This window comes from Silurus meridionalis, chromosome 17 (genome assembly GCF_014805685.1).
Source record: "Silurus meridionalis isolate SWU-2019-XX chromosome 17, ASM1480568v1, whole genome shotgun sequence".
NCBI classification, from domain to species: domain Eukaryota; kingdom Metazoa; phylum Chordata; class Actinopteri; order Siluriformes; family Siluridae; genus Silurus; species Silurus meridionalis.
In genome coordinates this window covers 20,102,304-20,121,218 of record NC_060900.1, presented here as the reverse complement: position 1 = coordinate 20,121,218, position 18,915 = coordinate 20,102,304, and the positions used below count along the sequence as shown (strand labels likewise).

Sequence of the window (18,915 nt, the reverse complement as noted above, 5' to 3'; positions counted from 1 at the left end):
TCATTGCATTTTTCATTGTTGCCTGGTTTCATTTCTGTTTGATTTGGCTGCAAGACTTTTTTTTTATAAATTCAAATCTACCAATTTGTCTACCAAATCTACCAACCTCTCTTACAGTGTGTTCGTCACACCCCCACCTCCCATGAGGCAGTACAGTCCCGTGTGCCCATGTGGATGGGAAAAGGAAGCAGAGCAGCTGTAGACTGGACAATCACAAGCAGAGAGGCAAGTTCTCATCGAGACATCTTCTGTAGGAAACAGCAGTAAAAGCTGTATCATCTTAAAGCCTAATGGGGTCAACAAGTGACAGGGGCTAGGGATTAGACCTCTCTCTCTCTCTCTCTCTCTCTCTCTTTCACACACACACACACACACACACACACATTTTACTCCTCATCCTATGTAAAAGCACTGTGGAAATAAATATAAAATAAACATAAAATTATATTTATGCCACTCCAAATAGACACAACCTCTGTGAATCTCAAATGCACATGTACTTTTTATCACACCCACGTCTTCAGTTGGAGAGAGGACCACAGTCTCCCAATGCTTGCTTTGGAGTTTGGATTTCAGCAAGAAGGTATTTGCAGGTACTGTGAAGATATTCAGTGAGAGCTAAACAGCCAAATAGAGCTATTTGAACTACTCCTGAACGTCAGCATATGATTTTTTGTGTGTGTGGCTAAAACCTTCTATGTAATGAATCAAACCAGACCAAAGTGATTCTTTGTTGCCACCTAGTGGTAGATATAGTGTTTTTTCCCCCCCGGTTATTTCCAACACAATAGTCATTGTGTATGATTGATGACCAAATATCATACTTGTAAATTCTGTGCATTTAAAATAATAATAACAGTAAAATTAATACTAATACTGATAATATTTACCAATTTACCACAGGGTAAGGGTTCTTTGCATCCTAATTTGGTTCTGCTTGAAACCCTCTCAGATAAGTAAACACTTGTCATCGAATTCCACTTAGTAATTTAAAAGGTCTCCCCAGAGAGACAAATAACTCATCTGATTTTTGCAAACCTTAATTTGACTAATTTTTTTTTATAAAAACAGGATAAGTAAGTCCAAAATATTCCTGACACTATTTAGTAGTTCAGGAATGATTTTAATTGCATACAATAGTGACATTTTAAAAGATTCAAGAGAGAGCTCAAAACACAAGCCAAACACCTCTAAAATATTCAAATCCAATAATTTTATGCCACACATATGCAGAGTTAATATGAAGACATGCTACATATTTAAAATTCCAATCTGAAGTAATAATTACAGCTTTCAAAAGATTTTTGGAGCCTAAGGGGAAATTTCCATTTCAGTTCAGGACTACTTCAAAAGGTTGTCTGGAAAATAAGCTCTTGCAGCAGTGGTTTGATGATAATGTTGATGATGATGATGATAATGATGATGATGATGATGATGATGATGATGATGATGATGATGATGATGATGATAAGAAGGAGGAGGAGGATTTGGATGATGATGATGAGGAGCAGAAGGAAGATGAGGATTAGGATGAGGATGACTCCAGCACCTCTGATGAAGACGGCTTATTAATTAGGTGCTTGCTTACCGTAACAGCAATATTAATGTTACAGAAATTCTGATTTCTGGACATAAGCATCTGGCATCATAAATCTTTGATCAATCCTACAGTTAAATACTGCAAATGTATCTGTTTCTGCCTCCTGCAGCAGAGGCATGTGAGCAGGGTTTTGTTTCTAATTAACACAAATTCTAATCTGTAACTCTTTTTCATTACATCCCACTGCAGACACACTAACAAAAAAGAACAAAGTAAAATATTACGTAACAGAAATGTCATTGAATTCTTGCCAAAATGAAATCATAATCATGCAATGCACACTTTTAAGTTTTAAACATGGATATTGTACATTTGCATTTACATTTGCGGCATTAACAGACACCCTCGTCCAGAGCGACGTACAAAAGTGCTTTGAGTCTCTAGCTTTACTATGTGTACAATACCGTGATACTTTAAGTTACAGTTTTGTTGTGACTTAGAACTCGAACAGATTCAGAGTCTCGATCAGGGGATTTACATTTAAATATCAATTTTAGGAACTTTTGGCTAAGACTGTGAACCTCATTGAGTATATTGTGTATATTAAGTATGTTGTATTTACATTCAGTATAAATACATAATTGAAAAAACATTAAAATTGTTTGGACCAATCTTCGTATATGTGATATTTTTTTGTATTAAATGTTGACAAAACTAATGAGGTGTAAAATATTTTTGGAACTTGTAATGACATGCTTATATGCCATTTATTGAGTACACAATAGGGCAGCATGTGTGTGTGTGTGTGTGTGTGTGTGTGTGTGTGTGTGTGTGTGTGTGTGCGTGTTGGAGTTCTACATTATTTACAGAATTATCCCGAATAGGATAAAGTAGTTAATAAAGATGAATAAACTAATATTTATATAATAGCATATGCAAAATTCACCAAGTATGATCCTACTTCCACTCAAGTACATGACTTGTGTACTGTGTCAATAATGTATTACTGCTACTATACAAAGGGAGCATAGACACATTTACAGTTACAATGTTATCATTCATAATTAATTCAAATATTTGTTTTTTTAAACACATAAAGCTCCTTATGCAAACTCACAGGAATGGATCAGAGTGTGCACTTGCTGTTGCACATATCCCCTGACTTAAACAGATGATAAATGCTGACTAGGGGAAACATAATTAATGATCCCACTAGAGATCCAGCCTGTGCTGCAGCTCCACACCACACCAGGGCGATATGGCTCTGGTCCCTTAGAATGACTCCCACCATCACCTTTATATAGGACAGAAGGCCAGTGAAGAGAATCCATGACAGAACCTAGAGCACATGTAAAGCAGTATTATAACACTGACTAAGATGTAGACCATTTAGCAGAAGATATTGGTGAAAGGACAAAGGACTGGTGCAAGAAACAAAGAAGAATTTGTCACTTTGTTAAAATTTCAAGAACAACAAGTTGACAAATTGCTTAATGTGTGTACAAAAAGTAAGTGTGAAGAATTATAAGGAGTTAGACAGGGAACTTCAGAACTATCAAAGAGGCTACCCCTGGTCAATAGGTTTGTGACTTACAATTAGAGTTTTTCCTAGTTGTGAGTCTTGAAGCAATGGACAGGGACTCATGACTGCCATAGTCATGTTGTATCCACCACAACCAGTTCCAAGGAAGCACAGAATACCCAGTAACACCAGTGAGCTAGGAAACATAATGAGATAGAAATGGTGTTTTTTAGCTAATTACTGCTAACTAACTGCTTTGGCCAATGTCAAGAATCGCAAAATAAATTCTAGTACCTTTCAACTGATACACAGCTTGAGCATAAAAGGCTTATGAACCTCACCAAGGGCTTTAAAGTGACAGTGTTACTGGAAATTGTACCCACAACCATTCAATCAGTAGTCCGAATATTTAATCAATTCACCACTATTCACCAACATGTTGAACACTTCAAAGTTTGAGAAATGTTTGTGTTAATTACCCAAAGAACCCTGCAGCTACACTCTTCAAAGAGTGTAAACTGTTTATATGGTCAATAAAAAAATATCATGTCAGGTCATGTCAAGTGATTATGATATTATAGCATACCGTTTGGGAGCAAACATGGCGATAAAACAGGCCATGGGATTTGCAAGTGATGATAGCGAAGCAGAGAGGTGATAGACCATATTTCCGTAGGGCATGCAGGAGAACGTTTGTACAGATGGCAGGAGTCCATTGGTTGCGCAATTCGCCCACACAACCATGCAGTAGATAAAGGTGAGCTCGTAATTGGAATAGTACCGCTTCACTATCAGCGGCTTGGGCTGGTCTACAGTGGCACCTTCTTGATTGTTCTTGCCTGAATTGTTTGCTGCCTCGTTTTCCAGACCTCCACTGACTGTTACCACTGTCCCTGGTTCAGACACCAGATCTTCAGTGGAGAGTGTAAACGTTCGAGGGGCATGGTTTAGCAAACCAAATGCACCAAGGCTTATCACCATCATGACCACCAGAAAAGAGAAAAAGATCTCTGTGGAGAAGTTGGGATGTAGGTACTGAGCTTCCAGAGTGGTGTTCTCATGTGCTGGGTTTGAGAGGTTTGATAATGGGTCAGGGACATCAACACATTTGGCCATGCCAACCCCTTGTGCCAAAGCTACAACCCCAGGCAAAAAGCCACTTAATCCTTCACCAATGAAGTAGGTGGTGATGTATTTGTTCGGGAGTTGCATCATGTAGGGCAGGAAGGTGACAGAGGATGTGCAGTCCACAAGAGACAAAAAGAAAGTGATAATGAAGAATGCCATGCTTCTTGGTTGACCTAAAAACACTGTTGTCTTCTCCCAAAATACTGTCAGAAGGATGCATGCTAATATACCAACTGTCAGCACTGCATAGATTACTAGATTCTCATGTAGTCGACCTGGACACAGTTTATGCACAAGGGTAACTAGGAGAGGCCCGATATTGGCCAGCTGTATAATGACTGTAAGATATGAAGGTAAATCCCATCCCTCTGGTAGAATGTTGACGATTAGTGGCAGCTCCACCCACATTCCATTTATGGCCACCCAAGATCCCAGGCCAAAGGCGCAGGCCAGCAAATGGATATACAGGGACATTATGGGAAGGTGGAATCCTAGGCTAAGGTTTCAGAAATGGGTCTCTTTGCTTCCTGAAGGTATCAGTCCACCACTCCTGAGAGAAGAACAAAACAATAAATATTAAGGCAACCCTTGAGATTTTTACTAAGAATAGAAACTATTGAAAAGTTAGGGAAAGGTCCCCTCATGGGATTTTACATAGATGCTTACACTGCTGTTCAAGTAGAGCCAACTAGACCAAAGTGGTCATAAATAACTGGAAGGCTGAGACTTAGCAGGTGCATGGTTTCAAGCTTTTCTTCATAAACATGGTCCCATAGAAGCATCACAGGAAGTTCAGGGTGTCGGAAGTCCTACTTTCAACAGTTCCACTGTTCAGAAGAAAAAGTGGTTGGATTAAACCTTTAAAATTGTTGGAACTGAATTTCATCTCTCAGGAGCTACATGGCCCATATTTATAAGATTAGAATTAGACTACAATCTGAATATGGGTCAAATAGGGTTCTGAGAGAGGAGATACTAAACTCTGTGATCAGACTAGTGTGATTAGACTAAGAAGTGGTAAGAAGCAAAAATAATTTAAAACAGTTAAATAAAAAACAAATTGTGGATACAGGAATAGAAAAAATGGCAGTGGTGCATACATTTTTGGAGCTAATAAAGTCAGTCATATTCTTGTTAGAAATCATGAGGAAACAAATTCTTGCATTTACTAACAAAGATATAATTAATGTATTCCTCTTTTATTACAGCATTATTTACATAATATTATATGCCAAGAAAAAAATAACAAATTAGATAGATAGATAGATAGATAGATAGATAGATAGATAGATAGATAGATAGATAGATAGATAGATTAAATGCATTTACTGACCACTTTAATAGGAACACCTGTATCCCCTGCTCATTCATAAAATTATTTAATCATCCAATCATGTGGCAGCAATTCCATGCATAAAATAAGGCAGATACTGGTGAAAAGATTTAGTTAATTTTTATATCATGACTTGGAAGAGGGACAAATGGTCTGGGTGACTTTGACCATGGTGTGATTGTTAGTGCAAAATTAGCTAGTGTAAGATTTTTCAGTAACTGCTGAATTTCTGGGATTTGCACATTACAGAGTCTGTAGAGAAAAAAAAAACTTGTTCTGTTTTTTCCCTAATATCCAAATGTCCATTGAGCCTGTGCCCACTGTGGGCTGACAGGACTGGAAACTTGTATACAATATAGCCATTGGACTTCAAGGGCTGTTGTGTTTTTGAGATGATTTAATGATTACCAAAGTTGCAAAGGGTGTTTTTTTATCAACCATAGATTTTGTATCAGCTCAAACCATCTTGGACATTCTCCTTTGAACTTTCTCATCATCAAGGAGTCTCTGCGTAAAAAAACTCTGTTCACTGTTTTATGTGTTTTTTACACACTCTATTGATTGGTGCAAGTGAAAATTCCAGGAAATCAGCACTTTCGGAATTAGTCAAATCAGCCTGTTTCATGAACCATGTCACAGTCTCTGAGATCACTTCTTTCACAGTTTCTATGTGTGATGTGAATATTATTGATGTGAGTTTTATAAAAAAAGTGAATTTTGCCTCTGAATTACTTCACCAAAAGTAGGTGAAAGGGCTTCAGCTCAAGTGTTTATTACATTTACAGAGTGCAAGTTAAAGTCTCCTTTCAGATTCTGGTGTTTTCTCATTACTTATTAACCACATTATGCAATAAGGGCTTGTGTGTGACAAAATCTAAAGAAACGCAGTAAATATAAAGATTATCAATTTTACTGGCACTAATGTTACATCATTACTCAGTAAATACATTCTGCAATTAGGAGTCCATAAGACGAAATTTTCACAATTATTTTCAAACTATGCATGTGTTATATTTAGAGAGCAACCTAAGTTTAAGGTCAATCTCATGGCCTTGGAGCTCTGAGAGAACAATGCTTTCTACTGCACCACTGCACGCTTTATTTAGCACTCTACAACTAATTAAAGCAATAAATTAATAAATTAATAAAAATACAGTGGTTATGCTGTGATATTTTGCTGGCATAGTTTAGTATTTCCTAATAGTGAAGAATCACTACAAATCATTTAAACATTCCACTGCGTGATCACATTTACCGTACAGTAAAAAAAATCTTCTATCTTGATGGGAGTGGTTTATTCCAGGATGAATAAGTGCACAAGGGCTTACTGCATAGTTTGATGAAAATGGAAAACATGCAAATCACATCCTTCTCAAGCCAAACGAAAAACTGTGGAAAATCTTGGATTAACATCTAACAATCTACAGCTTCATCAAAAAAAAAGGCCATTTGTCCTGCAGTACAGTTCCGGAAACTTGTAGGTGCATTGAAGTTGATCTGGTGGCTTCATTTGAACCCAACACCTATCTAACAGACATCATTTTTACTTAGTGTAATCCAGAAAAGGTCAGTAAAGTTTACATTTGCATCATATTGTATAATCACTTTGTTGTCTACATTAATCTTTTAAGAAAATCTAATATTTAAATCAATGTAATGACTAAATTGCGAAATATGTATTATTATATGATTATATATTGATGATATATATTATGATTATATGATTATAATTATATGAGATCTATGCATAGGCAAAGAGCAATGTTTCATGTATTTCTTGTATTGCCTCCAACAACAATGACTAAAACATAATTGGCTTTATATTGTTTATTATATCTTTAACCTAATAGATTAGCGTTATAAACGATTTTCTAGTAACTTGACCTCTACTTCAGATTCCCACTCAAGAACTTTGTAACAAAAGTAAGGATCGCTGGATGTAGATAAAACAATACTGAATGTAAATGTTTGCCCAGAACCAAATGTCATTTACATTACACTTGGCCTGTGCACACACTGATTATAATTCATACTTTCTTTTTGTGACTAAAGCATATATATTACCCAAATTCTCAAATAAGCCACTATACAAGTCCTATTTTCGCACATTCTTATTTTACCACTATCAGCTCATAAATGTCTTACTCACAGTTTAAGATAGTAGAAGAAAAGAAGTCCAGAAGTCCTGTGTGGGGTCACACAAATTCACAGCACTGTTGAATAATATCTGCAACAAAAGGAAATAAATACTCCAACACACCTTCAGGAAGAATACAACAATGTAGCTCCACCATCCTGCCCTCGCATATTCAGTTGAGGAGTATTGCAGGAGGAGCAACTCCTTCCTACTTACTACTAGTGTAGCATATAATTCATTATTAACCCCATTTTTATGACTGCATTTACAACAGTGTTGCACCACTATGGATACTGTACAAAGAAAGTAGACATGCCAATCCAATCATTTTTGCTGTTCTGAAACAATGACCGTAGTAGGAAGATCCTTTCTATACACATTGTCTACATACAGGTGTGGAGGTATTTGAGAGATCGTATGTGTAAACACACCATATCAAGTATATGTATTCTGTATATGACAATTGCAGTAGAATTTACAATACATGCAAAGTTCAAATATATATATATAGGGGTGTGAAAAAGTGTTAAGTGTCCTGATTTCTTTATTTTTTTTTGCATGTTAGTCACACTTTAATGTTTCAGATCAACAAACTAATTTAAATATTAGTAAAAGATAACACAAGTGAACACAACATGCAGTTTTTAAATGAAGATTAATTTTAAACCCTATTAAAAATGTGGTTTATTACACCTGAGTTCAATTTCTGTAGCCACACCCAGGCCTGATTACTGCCACACCTGTTCACAATTAAGAAATCTCTTAAATAGGACCTACCTGGCAAAGTGAAGTCGACCAAAAGATCCTCAAAAGCTACACAACGTGCCGAGATTCAAAGAAATTCAGAAACAAATGAGAAAGAAAGTAATTGAGATCTATCAGTCTGGAAAAGGTTATAAAGCCATTTCTAAAGCTTTGAGACTTCACGGAACCACAGTGAGAGCCATTATTCACAAATGGCAAAACATGGAACAGTGGAGAACCTTTATCAGGAGTGGCTGGCCGACCAACAACATCCAAAGAACGTTGTGCTTCAGTTTATCAGGTCTGACTACTAGTGGATACTTTTAAAATTTGTTGTGAAACACTTGAACTGCTTTTTTATCACTGGACTTGGAACAAGCACAAACTGAAAAGCTGATTATGAAGGTTTCATATTTTGACTTTGTTTTGTTTAATCGATCATGGCTAAACATATATCACAATTACTAATAAGCCTGAAAGTTACATTTTGTGAAGCAAGTTATAAAACTGTTATGATGTTATTATTAACTAAGTATGCCAACAAAAAGCTCAGCACTTAGCCCAGTGTCAAAAATCTAACTTGGTTTAGGGCCGTGGGCCAAAAGTATACAAACATTACTTTTAAATAAATGTTGCTAAGCTATAAGTTGGTCCCTGGTGGTCTAGTGGTTAGGATGCAGCGCTCTCACTGCTGCGGCTCGGGTTCGATCCCCGGTCAGGGAACCAACCCCAGCCACTCTTAGTGACACAACGCAACTCTCCCCATTAATCCCAAGCCAGGATAAATGGGGAGGGTTGCGTTAGGAAGGGCATCCAGCGTAATAACGTGCCAAATCAAACATGCGGATGATCCGCTGTGGCGACCCCTAATGGGAGAAGCGGAAAGAAAGTTTTGCTAAGCTATAAGTTCCTTTCATACATGATTTAATATTTAAAAATAAATACAAAAGAATGTAATCTGCTTATGTAATGCAGTTTTATTTTCAAAGTTTTAATTCAGTGAAACTTATTGTAGAATGAGAAACAATCTCATTTATTGTACAATAAACTTTAATGCCTATTACATCTAATCAGTGACCTCTACGTTAACTGGTCCTAATTTCTCAAAGGTTTTTCCAAATGACATTTTTTTCCTTTTCTCACATATGGCATGACAGACCAATTTAAAGGTCACAAGGAAATGTCAGCCTGTGGGCACTAGTTCAGGCATTTTCAGGTTTTTTTAGTGTAATGATTTATTTATTGTATTGCAGTAAACCCTATTATTTTGGTCAGCGTTGTGGTGCTCATCCCGTAAACACTCAGCTAAAGACTAGAAGGCACCGTGTACTGTATACTATCGTAGGTCACTATGTATATACATTCACATCTCGGTGTCAGTTAGACTCACTCACATACCAGCATGTTTTTTATAGGTTGGGCAAATTCTAAAAACCCAAAGAAACCTGTATAGACACAGCGCTGATGTCATGTCAATTCATACAGGAGCTCAATTTACAACATGAATGCAAACAGGCCTACATCACACAATCTTTCTCAATGGTTTTCACATTTATGTACGGTTTTCACTTTTTATTTCATTCTTTAGGAAATTCCTTCTGCCTTCAGTATGTGTGCATTTGCAAATATCAAGACTAGTCATAACATGTAAGGAGTTCTGATGTTCAGAGACCATATTGTACGCAGTTTTAAATATCATTTGACAACTGCAGATTGCAAATACCAAGACTTTACTACCGAACATCTACAACGACATTACAATGCATAAAGCTGAGCTGAATTGCACTCAAGCAAAAGATTTTCGATATGAAAATGACAAAAATACAACCACAAGTCACACTCAATTAGATTATTTATGATATTATACAATCAGATTTTTAACAAACAATAAGAAAAACAAAGATTAGTAAGATGCACAGTATTCAAATGATTTGTCCCATGACAAAAAAAAAAAACAACTGTTCACTCATCTTTAGTTCAGAAAAATGAGAAAAGGGAGGGACCATAAGGGGGATGTGTATGAGTTGAGGCATGGATTCTTTCCAGATGGGGCTTTTATACGTGTATGAGAGACGGAACAAATCTTACAGACAGACAGAGCAGGAGAGAGTTTGCACGTTTACGAATTCAAGGATGACTGATTGGAGATAGAAATGAAAATGAGTACAAATGAAAACAAAATGCTAAAGGCAGACTGTGTGTGTGTATTTGCAGTATAGTACAGTCTCAGTTGGTGTAAATCTGTCCCTCAGGTGGTTGTGGGAGCTTCATGTTCTCTTTGCACATCATAAGTCGTCTAAGCTCCTGCAGCACCACCCGGATACTGTAGGAATCCTGCCACTTTGCCAGAGATGACACTGCCCTCGGCTCCACCTAAACACACACACAAACATGATAGCAGCTCCATTACATGGTATAGTGCCTATCATAAGACTTTAAATGCAACAATCGAGGTAAATGGCAAAAACACACAGAAATTGTAGTGTATGACTGGAAGAAACTTCTGTAGACAGATAAGTGCAAATTTGACATTTTAATAGAAGAACAAACAGGATGTTACTGGACCTCCTCATAAACATGGAGGTGGAAGCTTAATGGTTTGGGGTTGCTCTGTAGCAGGGACAGTTGGACACTTACTCCAGGTGAAAGAAATACTAAACCAACATGGCTACCATCCCATATATCAACACCATTCAATTCCAACTGAACTGTGCCTAATTGGAACCTTCACCATACAAAACAATGACCCGAGGCATACGTCTGCATGGCACTGTAAGAGTTATTTTAGAGAGCAAACACTCGGCTGGATCTTTCATAAATGGCCCGGCCAGTCACAGACCTAAACCCTATTGAACTGCTCTGGGATTAACTAGATCTTTAAAAAATATTTTTTTTCAGCTGAATGTTTAGAGAAAAGGGGGGATTTTTCAATGAAAATATACTTTTAACATCTGTATATTTATATATTCGTTTGGTAATTTAATCTTTGTACCATAAATGAGTTTGTTGCATATGAAGAAAAGAAACATGTCTCTGTCTCGCAAAAACCATAAAAGTCTAGGTATAACTTTTGAAAGGCACGAGATGCATTACAATGCCCTTTAATTTTCATAACACTTAGTATTACAGCATGTCACTGCATTGTTTGTGCATTCAGTCGACAGTGTGTGGTTTAGGGCACGGCCTTAAATTCAATCTCGGTGGATGTACTCGCAGCTGTAAGATTAATTGGGTGCGTGAGGGAAAACCAAACACCAGCCACATTATTGCATCTTCAGAAATGAACTTGGAAAAGCAGATGGTGAAATTCTGAAATGTGTAACAGATTAAAACTGCAATGAATATATATCTTTGAGCAAAAGGTTAAATAATAGACAATTTTTCACAGCTTTCTTTGCTCATATTTACCAAGGGTGGCAATGTATTTAAAGAGCTCTGTATTTCATCTTTCTGTATTTCCACAATAACAATTAACATTCAAGATACAGATCACACATACTTCCACATAGCATTTTGTGCTATTTTTTTCTGGGACTTGCAGTTTTTATAATTAAAATAATTTAATCTATCTCTATATATTAAATGTTGGTGCAATGGATATGTGCGAATAACTCAACATGTTCTTGGGGGGAATAGAGGACTCACCACACCGCTTGAGTTGTGTACTCCATTTAAGTTGATCTTTGTCACAAACCGCACAAACGGGGGTGTTTCTGGATATCTGGGTCCACACTCCACTCGCAGACTGTACATCCTGTTCTCATAGATAGTCTGAGAAAAGAAGTCCAGCATTTAGTGTTAGAGCTTTAACCCATAATATTTTAAAACAATGTATTTTGTTGTATGGAAAATAGAACTGGTCAGAATCATCAAACAAAAAAAAAAAAAGGAGTAATGATCCCTAACAAAGTAAAATTTGATATGTTGGATTTGTTTCAGAAACCCTTTTTAGACAACCTGGTATTCTGGTACATAGCAGAAATGTCAGACTGACACAGAGGATGTGACTCATCATACTTAAGAAAGCAAGAGAGAAGTTACAGATGACTGGCAGATTAAAAGTCTGAGAAAATTCTAGTTTACACAACAGGGCAGTGGGAAGGTCTTGCAAGAACCTGTGGTGACTATGTCAACCTCGAAAATGAGTACAGACCAAATACTTGTAACTGTGTGCACAAGCAGGTTGTATTGGATCCAGAAGAGGACATTCTTTCTGTGTTGCGAGATATACATAAAAAAAAAAAAAAAAAAGCCTAACTGATTACACCAAACTAAAATACTACGTCACTTGATAAGATGTTGCTGGTACTGTAACAGTGACAAACAATAATGATGTCAAGAAACCTCTTTGGGTGGAAGAAAAATAGAAAAACTTTTCAAAATGTAACTTTTCAAAATGTATAATGTCTGTATTAAACCAGTCCTTCTGACAAGTTGAACAGAAAAGTTAGCTACTTTGCAACAAAAATTCTAGAAAGTAACTGCAGAGTACTTGGGAGTAACTGTAGAGAACCTCTACTGGAGTAGTACAACAGCAGAATGCACCAAATGAAGTTTTAAATGAAGTTTCATCACTACCTACTGCTTTATAAGCACACTGAGAACGTCAGAATTAAACCCAGTTGAAGCTGTCAGTCTCTAAGTCGTGCAGCAGAAGTAATCAGCCCAGAGCCAGTGAAGGAGAAATAGAATTGATCATTAATAACCCTATAAATCTTGCTACACCTTATGGCCAAGAAAAATTCCACCTGTGTAAAAGAAAACTGGATTTAATATATGCTGGCCTGGTGGGCTGTTATGAGTGTGGTGTATAATGTGCTCTACTGCTGTGAACTTTTAAATAAAAGAACAAATTATTACAAGGAAAAAAAGAGAAAGCAATGGGAGGTAGGAAATGCCGTCATGTTTCTATTATGAACATGTTTGCTGTGATCTAATATTGATTCCCCAACAAAACATTACTCATTTACCCAACATAAATGTGTACGGTTGTACACTGCCTGTCCAAAATTAAAAAAAGGGCACACACGTGGCAACGTTACAACATTGCAGAACGGAAAGGCGCAAAGTCTTCCCCAGCACATACCAAAGATTCTCAATGGGGTTAAGGTCTGGACTCTGTGGTGGCCAATCCATGTGTGAAAATGATGTGCCCTGAACCACTCTTTCACAACTGGAAGCCTGATGAATCCTGCCATTGTCAGCTGGGAATATGCTTGTGCCATCAGAGAAGAAAAGATCTCTATCTAATCTATCCTTTGATAGAATAACCTGGTCATTCAGTATTTTCAGGTAGTCAGATGACCTCATTCTTTGGGCACATAACATTACTGAACCCTGACCTGACCAATTGCATCAACCCCAGATCATAGCACTGCCCCCACAGGCTTGTACAGTAGGCACTAGGCATTATAGGTGCATCAGTTCATCCGCCTCTCTTCTTATCCTGATGCCATCACTCTGGAACAGGGTAAATCTGGACTCATCAGACCTCATGACCTTCTTTCATTGCTCCAGAGTCCAATCTTTATGCTCCCAAGCAAATTTAAGACTTTTTCTGAATAACCTCGCTGATAAGATTCACAGCTGTTTAGTCCCAATCCCTCGAGTTCCCTTTGCACTGTGCGTGTAGAAATGCTCTTACTTTCACGAATAAACCGTGAGTTCGGAGGGGTTTTTTTTAAGATTCGATTTCACAAAACGTTTAAGCGATCGCGTTTTAACGTTTAAGTGATTTTTTTTTTTACAGACCGCATTTCTTCCTCGAAGATGATGGTTCCCCCTCTATACTTCCAGTTTTTAATAGTGCGTTGGACAGTTCTTAACCCAATTTATCCACCTGGAAAAGATAACCATCTTTTCCACAAACAGAGGATGTGTCCTCCGACATGGTTGTTTAAGAAACGAGAAACTACTCACTGCATCAGTTAGGGTTAAAGAACTTGTTGTCAGCTGAAACAATCATCCATGCAGTAATTATCCAATAGGAGGCTCTTACCTATTTGCTAAGTTAAATCCAGGTGGTGACTTTTTTTTTTTTTTGGACGGGCAGCATATAAGTGTTTAACCAATACGAGTCTGATTATAACACCAGTGTCTTACCCGTGGTGGTCCGATGATCATGCCTCTCCAGCGAGTGAGGGTCATGTCATCGTCATCCTCCAGCCCCCAGCTCACAGTTCCATCCCCCACTCCCTTCTGGCCTTCTTCCAGCTCTTCCAGCAGACGGAAGTTGCGTGGCACCTTCACGCCTAACCACAGAAACACACATTACAACATTATTGAAACACTTAAGCTCAAAGCAGTAGATATATATTCCAAAGACATTTTTTCTAAAACTGCAATATCTTAAAAAATTAGTTAATGTATAAATTCCACCGATATCTCAATTCTCTCTCTAAAAAGAAAAACATCCAACTGCTTCTGCATCCTGCAGTGCAAAATGGTTCACATGATTTTCACCCAAACACTGCTGATGACCGAGTTCTAGCGGAAAGCCAGAATCCAATCGGGCAAGGGTAATCTGTATCTCACACAGCTCAGACCGAGTGTTTTCATTCTTTAGCTCTCTGTTGTTGCAGGCATGAAGGACCTTCACTGTTTCTTTCAAGGGCATCTGTCCCAGGAGGCCTAAACCTGTGAAATTCTTCTTTTAAAATGAGCCAGGATGCATTTGTCATGGTGCACTTCATTCATCTCTTTCTCCCTTCTGCAAGTTTGCACAAGCATCACCGAAAAGCTCGGATGCCATCTGCATTACCTCATCTGTCTTTCACACACTCACACACACACACACACACACACACACACACACACACACACACACACACACACACACACACACTGCGGTCCCCTGATTTTGTAAAGCCAGCAGCGTATACATCCAGTTGAAATTGTGCACATCACAGCCGATGCTACAACAAAAAGACAAATGCATTTCACTTATACATACTTCTGTGCAACATAATGCAAATGCAACCAAAGTTGAAAGGAAAAAACCTCCGGATGCAAAATCTCCCCTGAGTATTTCAGCTCACAACTACACCAGCAAGAACTTTTCCACCGAGTGACTCCACAAATTCCAGCAGCACATGCAGCTGCTAACTTTGGCTTCTGCTCCATATTGATTTTCAATCCAGTGTTAAAATATATAATGAGCACGCTGCATTACAGCATGCATCCCAGATTTCTAAAACCCAGGCAGAAAGACAAGACCAGGCCCTGGGCAGAAATGCTGAGTAAGATGTAGGGGCCTGAAAGATATTGCTGAATCATACGAAGTCGATTTATGACGAATGCTTCGGAGTAGTGTTACATAATGTAAGCCATTATTAGATTTAATGTCAGAGGATTTTAGATTACGCTTTTGGGGAGTGCCTTTGCAGGAAATGGCACTCACGTGTGAAATAGCGGTGTGAATACTGACAAACCACTGACAATGACTGATCTGATAAAAGAGGGAATAAATGCATGCTTCTGGTGAAAAAAAACAAGGAGCTAATGAGCCCTAAATCATTCACATTGTAAACATGATACTGCAGTGCTGTTGCAATGAATCTATTACATTTGTGGTGTGTGTGTGTGTGTTTGTATATATATATATATATATATATATATATATATATATATATATATATATATATATATATATATAAATAAAATCAAGAACAAACGATGATCTCGAAAGCCAAATCCAACGCCCAGTATTATTCACCCATGAATGTTGATCTGTCCATCAGCATAGCTAAAGGGACAAAGCAGCTGGCAGCTGAATGAATAAATAACCGTGGCACAACATTTACATGACAATGAGCTGACGATTAATTTACAGATCCATTCCTCTATTTAATCGTCGACCGGTTTCAGAGTTGAGGTAACCTCACATTTCCTCACTATTAAATACTCGATGTGTGCACGATGCCGGCTGGAGAAGCCCAGAAATAAAGCTAACATTCATTTATCCGCTAGTTAGCCGGCAGACTTGCTAATGCCAGTAAAGTGCGCTGCTGCTCAGCGGAACTGACAATTAATTACACCTCGGTGAGTGGGTTTACTGCGAACACGCCTGAACTAAAACACGACTATAATCTCATGCTTATCGGTAGCGCGTTAACATCCCCATGCCATGTATTAAAGCAAACCTGAAAAATCAGGGAAATGATTTACCTGATCCGGCGGCGACCGCCATTTTGAAAATAAACAGTTAACGAGTGCGCGCACGCACACGTGGGCGCGCTCAGATCGTGCCAAATGCGCATGCCCTGTCCAAAATTTTGTCAAAGGGTGTGTGTGTGTGTGTGTGTGTGTGTGTGTGTGTGTGTGTGTGTGTGTGTGTGTGTGTGTATATATATATATATATATATATATATATATATATATATATATATACACATACATACATACATATGTGTGGAGCGAAGGCTGGCCCTTGTGGTCTGATTCAACATATTAGCTACTGTAGCTTAAATTGCTGAAGTTAATGCTGTTGATGCAAGACGAGTCATGGCTGTTTTGGCAGCAAATATATACAGTTTCTCACAAAAGTGAGTACATCCCTCACATTTCAGCAACCATTTTATTATATGTTAAAGAAATTGTACTTTTAAGCTTATAAGAAATATATTTTAGAGTAGTCAATGTGTAGCTTGTATAGCAGTACAGATTTACTGTCCTCTGAAAATAATTACCCATACAGCCATTATTGTCTAAGTAACTGGCAACAAAAGTGAGTACACCCAAATTGAACATGTCAGAACTGTGTCCAAAGTGTAAAAATATGTCCAAAGTTTGTGTAAGCCTTGGGCATGGAATTCACCAGAGCTGCAAAGGTTGTTGCTGGGATCCTCTTCCACTCCTCCATAATGACATCATGAAGCAGGTGGCTGTTAGACACATGACACTTCTTCACTCTCCGCTTGAGGATGCACCACAGGTGCACAATAGAGTTCAGGTCTAGAGACATATCTGGGAAGTCATCTTGGGGGTGTGTTTGGGCTCGTTCTTTGGTGGAAAACTGTTGTTTCTGAATGGAGGGCATCATGTTCTGCTTCAGAATGTCACAGTACTTTTTGGAATCCATGTTTACCTCAATGAACCGCAGCTCCCCAGTACCAGCAGCACTTATGCAACCACAGACCATGATGCTACCATCACCATGCTTGACTGTAGGCTTGACTGTATAATTTTCTTGGTACTCCTCACCAGGGCGTCACCACAAATGCTTGATCCCATCTGAGCCAAACAAGTTTATCTAAGTCTCATCAGACCACAGGACATGGTTCCAGTAGTCATGCTCATAGCCAGGTCTTCGATAAACTGTTTGGATTATTCTTTTTTTTTGAGCCAGCTTCAGCAGAGGCTTCCTTCTTGGACAATGGCCATGAAAACTGACTTTCTGCAGTGTGCGCTGTATGGTCTGAGCACTGACAAGCAGACCTTCTGCTTCAGCAACCTCTATATTAATGCTGGCAGTTTGACGCAGCTTCTTTGATCGACCCTAATGAGGCCTGTTCTGAGTGGAACCCGTCTTGGAAAACCTCTGTATGACCCTGACCACCGTACTGTAAACCAGTTTCAGGGTGTTATTGATTTTCTTATAGACTAGGCCATCTTTGTGGAGCAATAATTCTAATTCTTAAATGAAGAATGAGAGTTCTTTGACATGAGAGTTATGAGAGTTGACATGAGGTGCCATGTTAAACATCCAGTGGCCAGTATGAGAGAATTGTACTTAAAGCACATTTTAACTGCTCTAATACAAGATGCACAAATTTATATGGTCTTCTCAAGCAAAAAAAACATGAACATGATTAATAGGAAATGTGGCTTTGCATGGTTACACAACATACAGCTATTATCACTTAAGGTGTACACACTTTTGTTGCCAGTTACTTTGACAATAATGGCTGTATGTTGAGTTAATTTCAAGACAGTAAATCTGTACTCCTATACAAGCTGCACATCGACTACTCAAAAATATTTGCTTGTTTTAGTATTGTCCATTAGTATTGTTCAAGATATACTAAAATGGTTGTTAAATTTCAAGGGGTGCGTAGGTGTAATAGGCATCTGTATATATAATGTATAAAATAGGCCTATTACATTTTATATACATTTTATATAATTTTAATATATTTTAAATCTAATAGGCATATTATTTCAGTTCATTACACTTTTAGAAAAAGCATTTTTAGGGCTTAGTTCCCTCTGGTGAATATTTTTATAGAGCTCAACAAAAAAAAGGCTTAAAGTCAAACATAAATTTACAAATATTTTAGCTATTCACTGATGCTGCTTGTACACACAAAATGTGAATTATTCCTGTAATTTTGTATGACCTTGAATAACATTTCAATAGTTTAAATACATCAGGTGGTTATCATGGGTTTTCTCAAACCCTCAAATGCATGCAGGTCGAAATTAACAATGCTAAACTCCCTCCCAAGTACAAATGTGTGAATGTGCATTCCTGCATGTCCTGGGTGAATTCTCCCACTTCATACCCAGAGAAA

The 18,915-nt window shown here is 37.8% G+C and overlaps 2 protein-coding genes across 4 annotated transcripts; both read right to left on the bottom strand.

The window, feature by feature from the left end:
* Positions 1 to 1,077: 1,077 nt before the first annotated feature.
* On the bottom strand, positions 1,078 to 8,089 carry slc52a3 (solute carrier family 52 member 3). Of its 2 annotated transcripts, none has more exons than XM_046870357.1 (5): positions 7,673 to 8,089; positions 4,857 to 5,017; positions 3,649 to 4,740; positions 3,135 to 3,258; positions 1,078 to 2,879 (listed from the first exon to the last, which is right to left on the bottom strand). In XM_046870357.1, exons 3-5 carry the CDS (start codon positions 4,662 to 4,664, stop codon positions 2,667 to 2,669), a joined length of 1,353 nt encoding a protein of 450 aa, XP_046726313.1. In that variant the 5' UTR covers positions 4,665 to 4,740; positions 4,857 to 5,017; positions 7,673 to 8,089; the 3' UTR covers positions 1,078 to 2,666. The 2 variants fall into 2 exon arrangements, with proteins under 2 accessions (XP_046726313.1, XP_046726314.1); XM_046870358.1 differs by having other exon boundaries at positions 7,784 to 8,089.
* Positions 8,090 to 10,117: 2,028 nt separating this feature from the next.
* On the bottom strand, positions 10,118 to 16,722 carry LOC124399754 (ubiquitin-conjugating enzyme E2 variant 1-like). Of its 2 annotated transcripts, none has more exons than XM_046870913.1 (4): positions 16,571 to 16,722; positions 14,507 to 14,655; positions 12,050 to 12,175; positions 10,118 to 10,777 (listed from the first exon to the last, which is right to left on the bottom strand). In XM_046870913.1, the coding sequence occupies exons 1-4, from the start codon at positions 16,590 to 16,592 to the stop codon at positions 10,631 to 10,633; spliced, it is 444 nt and encodes a 147-aa protein (XP_046726869.1). In that variant the 5' UTR covers positions 16,593 to 16,722; the 3' UTR covers positions 10,118 to 10,630. The 2 variants fall into 2 exon arrangements, with proteins under 2 accessions (XP_046726869.1, XP_046726868.1); XM_046870912.1 differs by lacking the exon at positions 16,571 to 16,722 and adding an exon at positions 16,119 to 16,453.
* Between the last annotated feature and the right edge of the window lie 2,193 nt (positions 16,723 to 18,915).

Bases quoted from the DNA above. Each gene is read 5' to 3' on its own strand.
- slc52a3 (XM_046870357.1), bottom strand. From the start codon at position 4,664: ATGTCCCTGTATATCCATTTGCTGGCCTGCGCCTTTGGCCTGGGATCT. The intron at 3,259-3,648 runs GTATGCTATAAT...TATGTTTCCTAG, and splicing joins GCCATGTTTGCTCCCAAACG to CTCACTGGTGTTACTGGGTA. The intron at 2,880-3,134 runs GTAAGTCACAAA...CATGTGCTCTAG, and splicing joins AACTAGGAAAAACTCTAATT to GTTCTGTCATGGATTCTCTT.
- LOC124399754 (XM_046870912.1), bottom strand. From the start codon at position 16,146: ATGCTGATGGACAGATCAACATTCATGG. The intron at 12,176-14,506 runs GTAAGACACTGG...TTCTTTTCTCAG, and splicing joins TGATCATCGGACCACCACGG to ACTATCTATGAGAACAGGAT. The intron at 10,778-12,049 runs GTGAGTCCTCTA...GTGTGTGTTTAG, and splicing joins TACACAACTCAAGCGGTGTG to GTGGAGCCGAGGGCAGTGTC.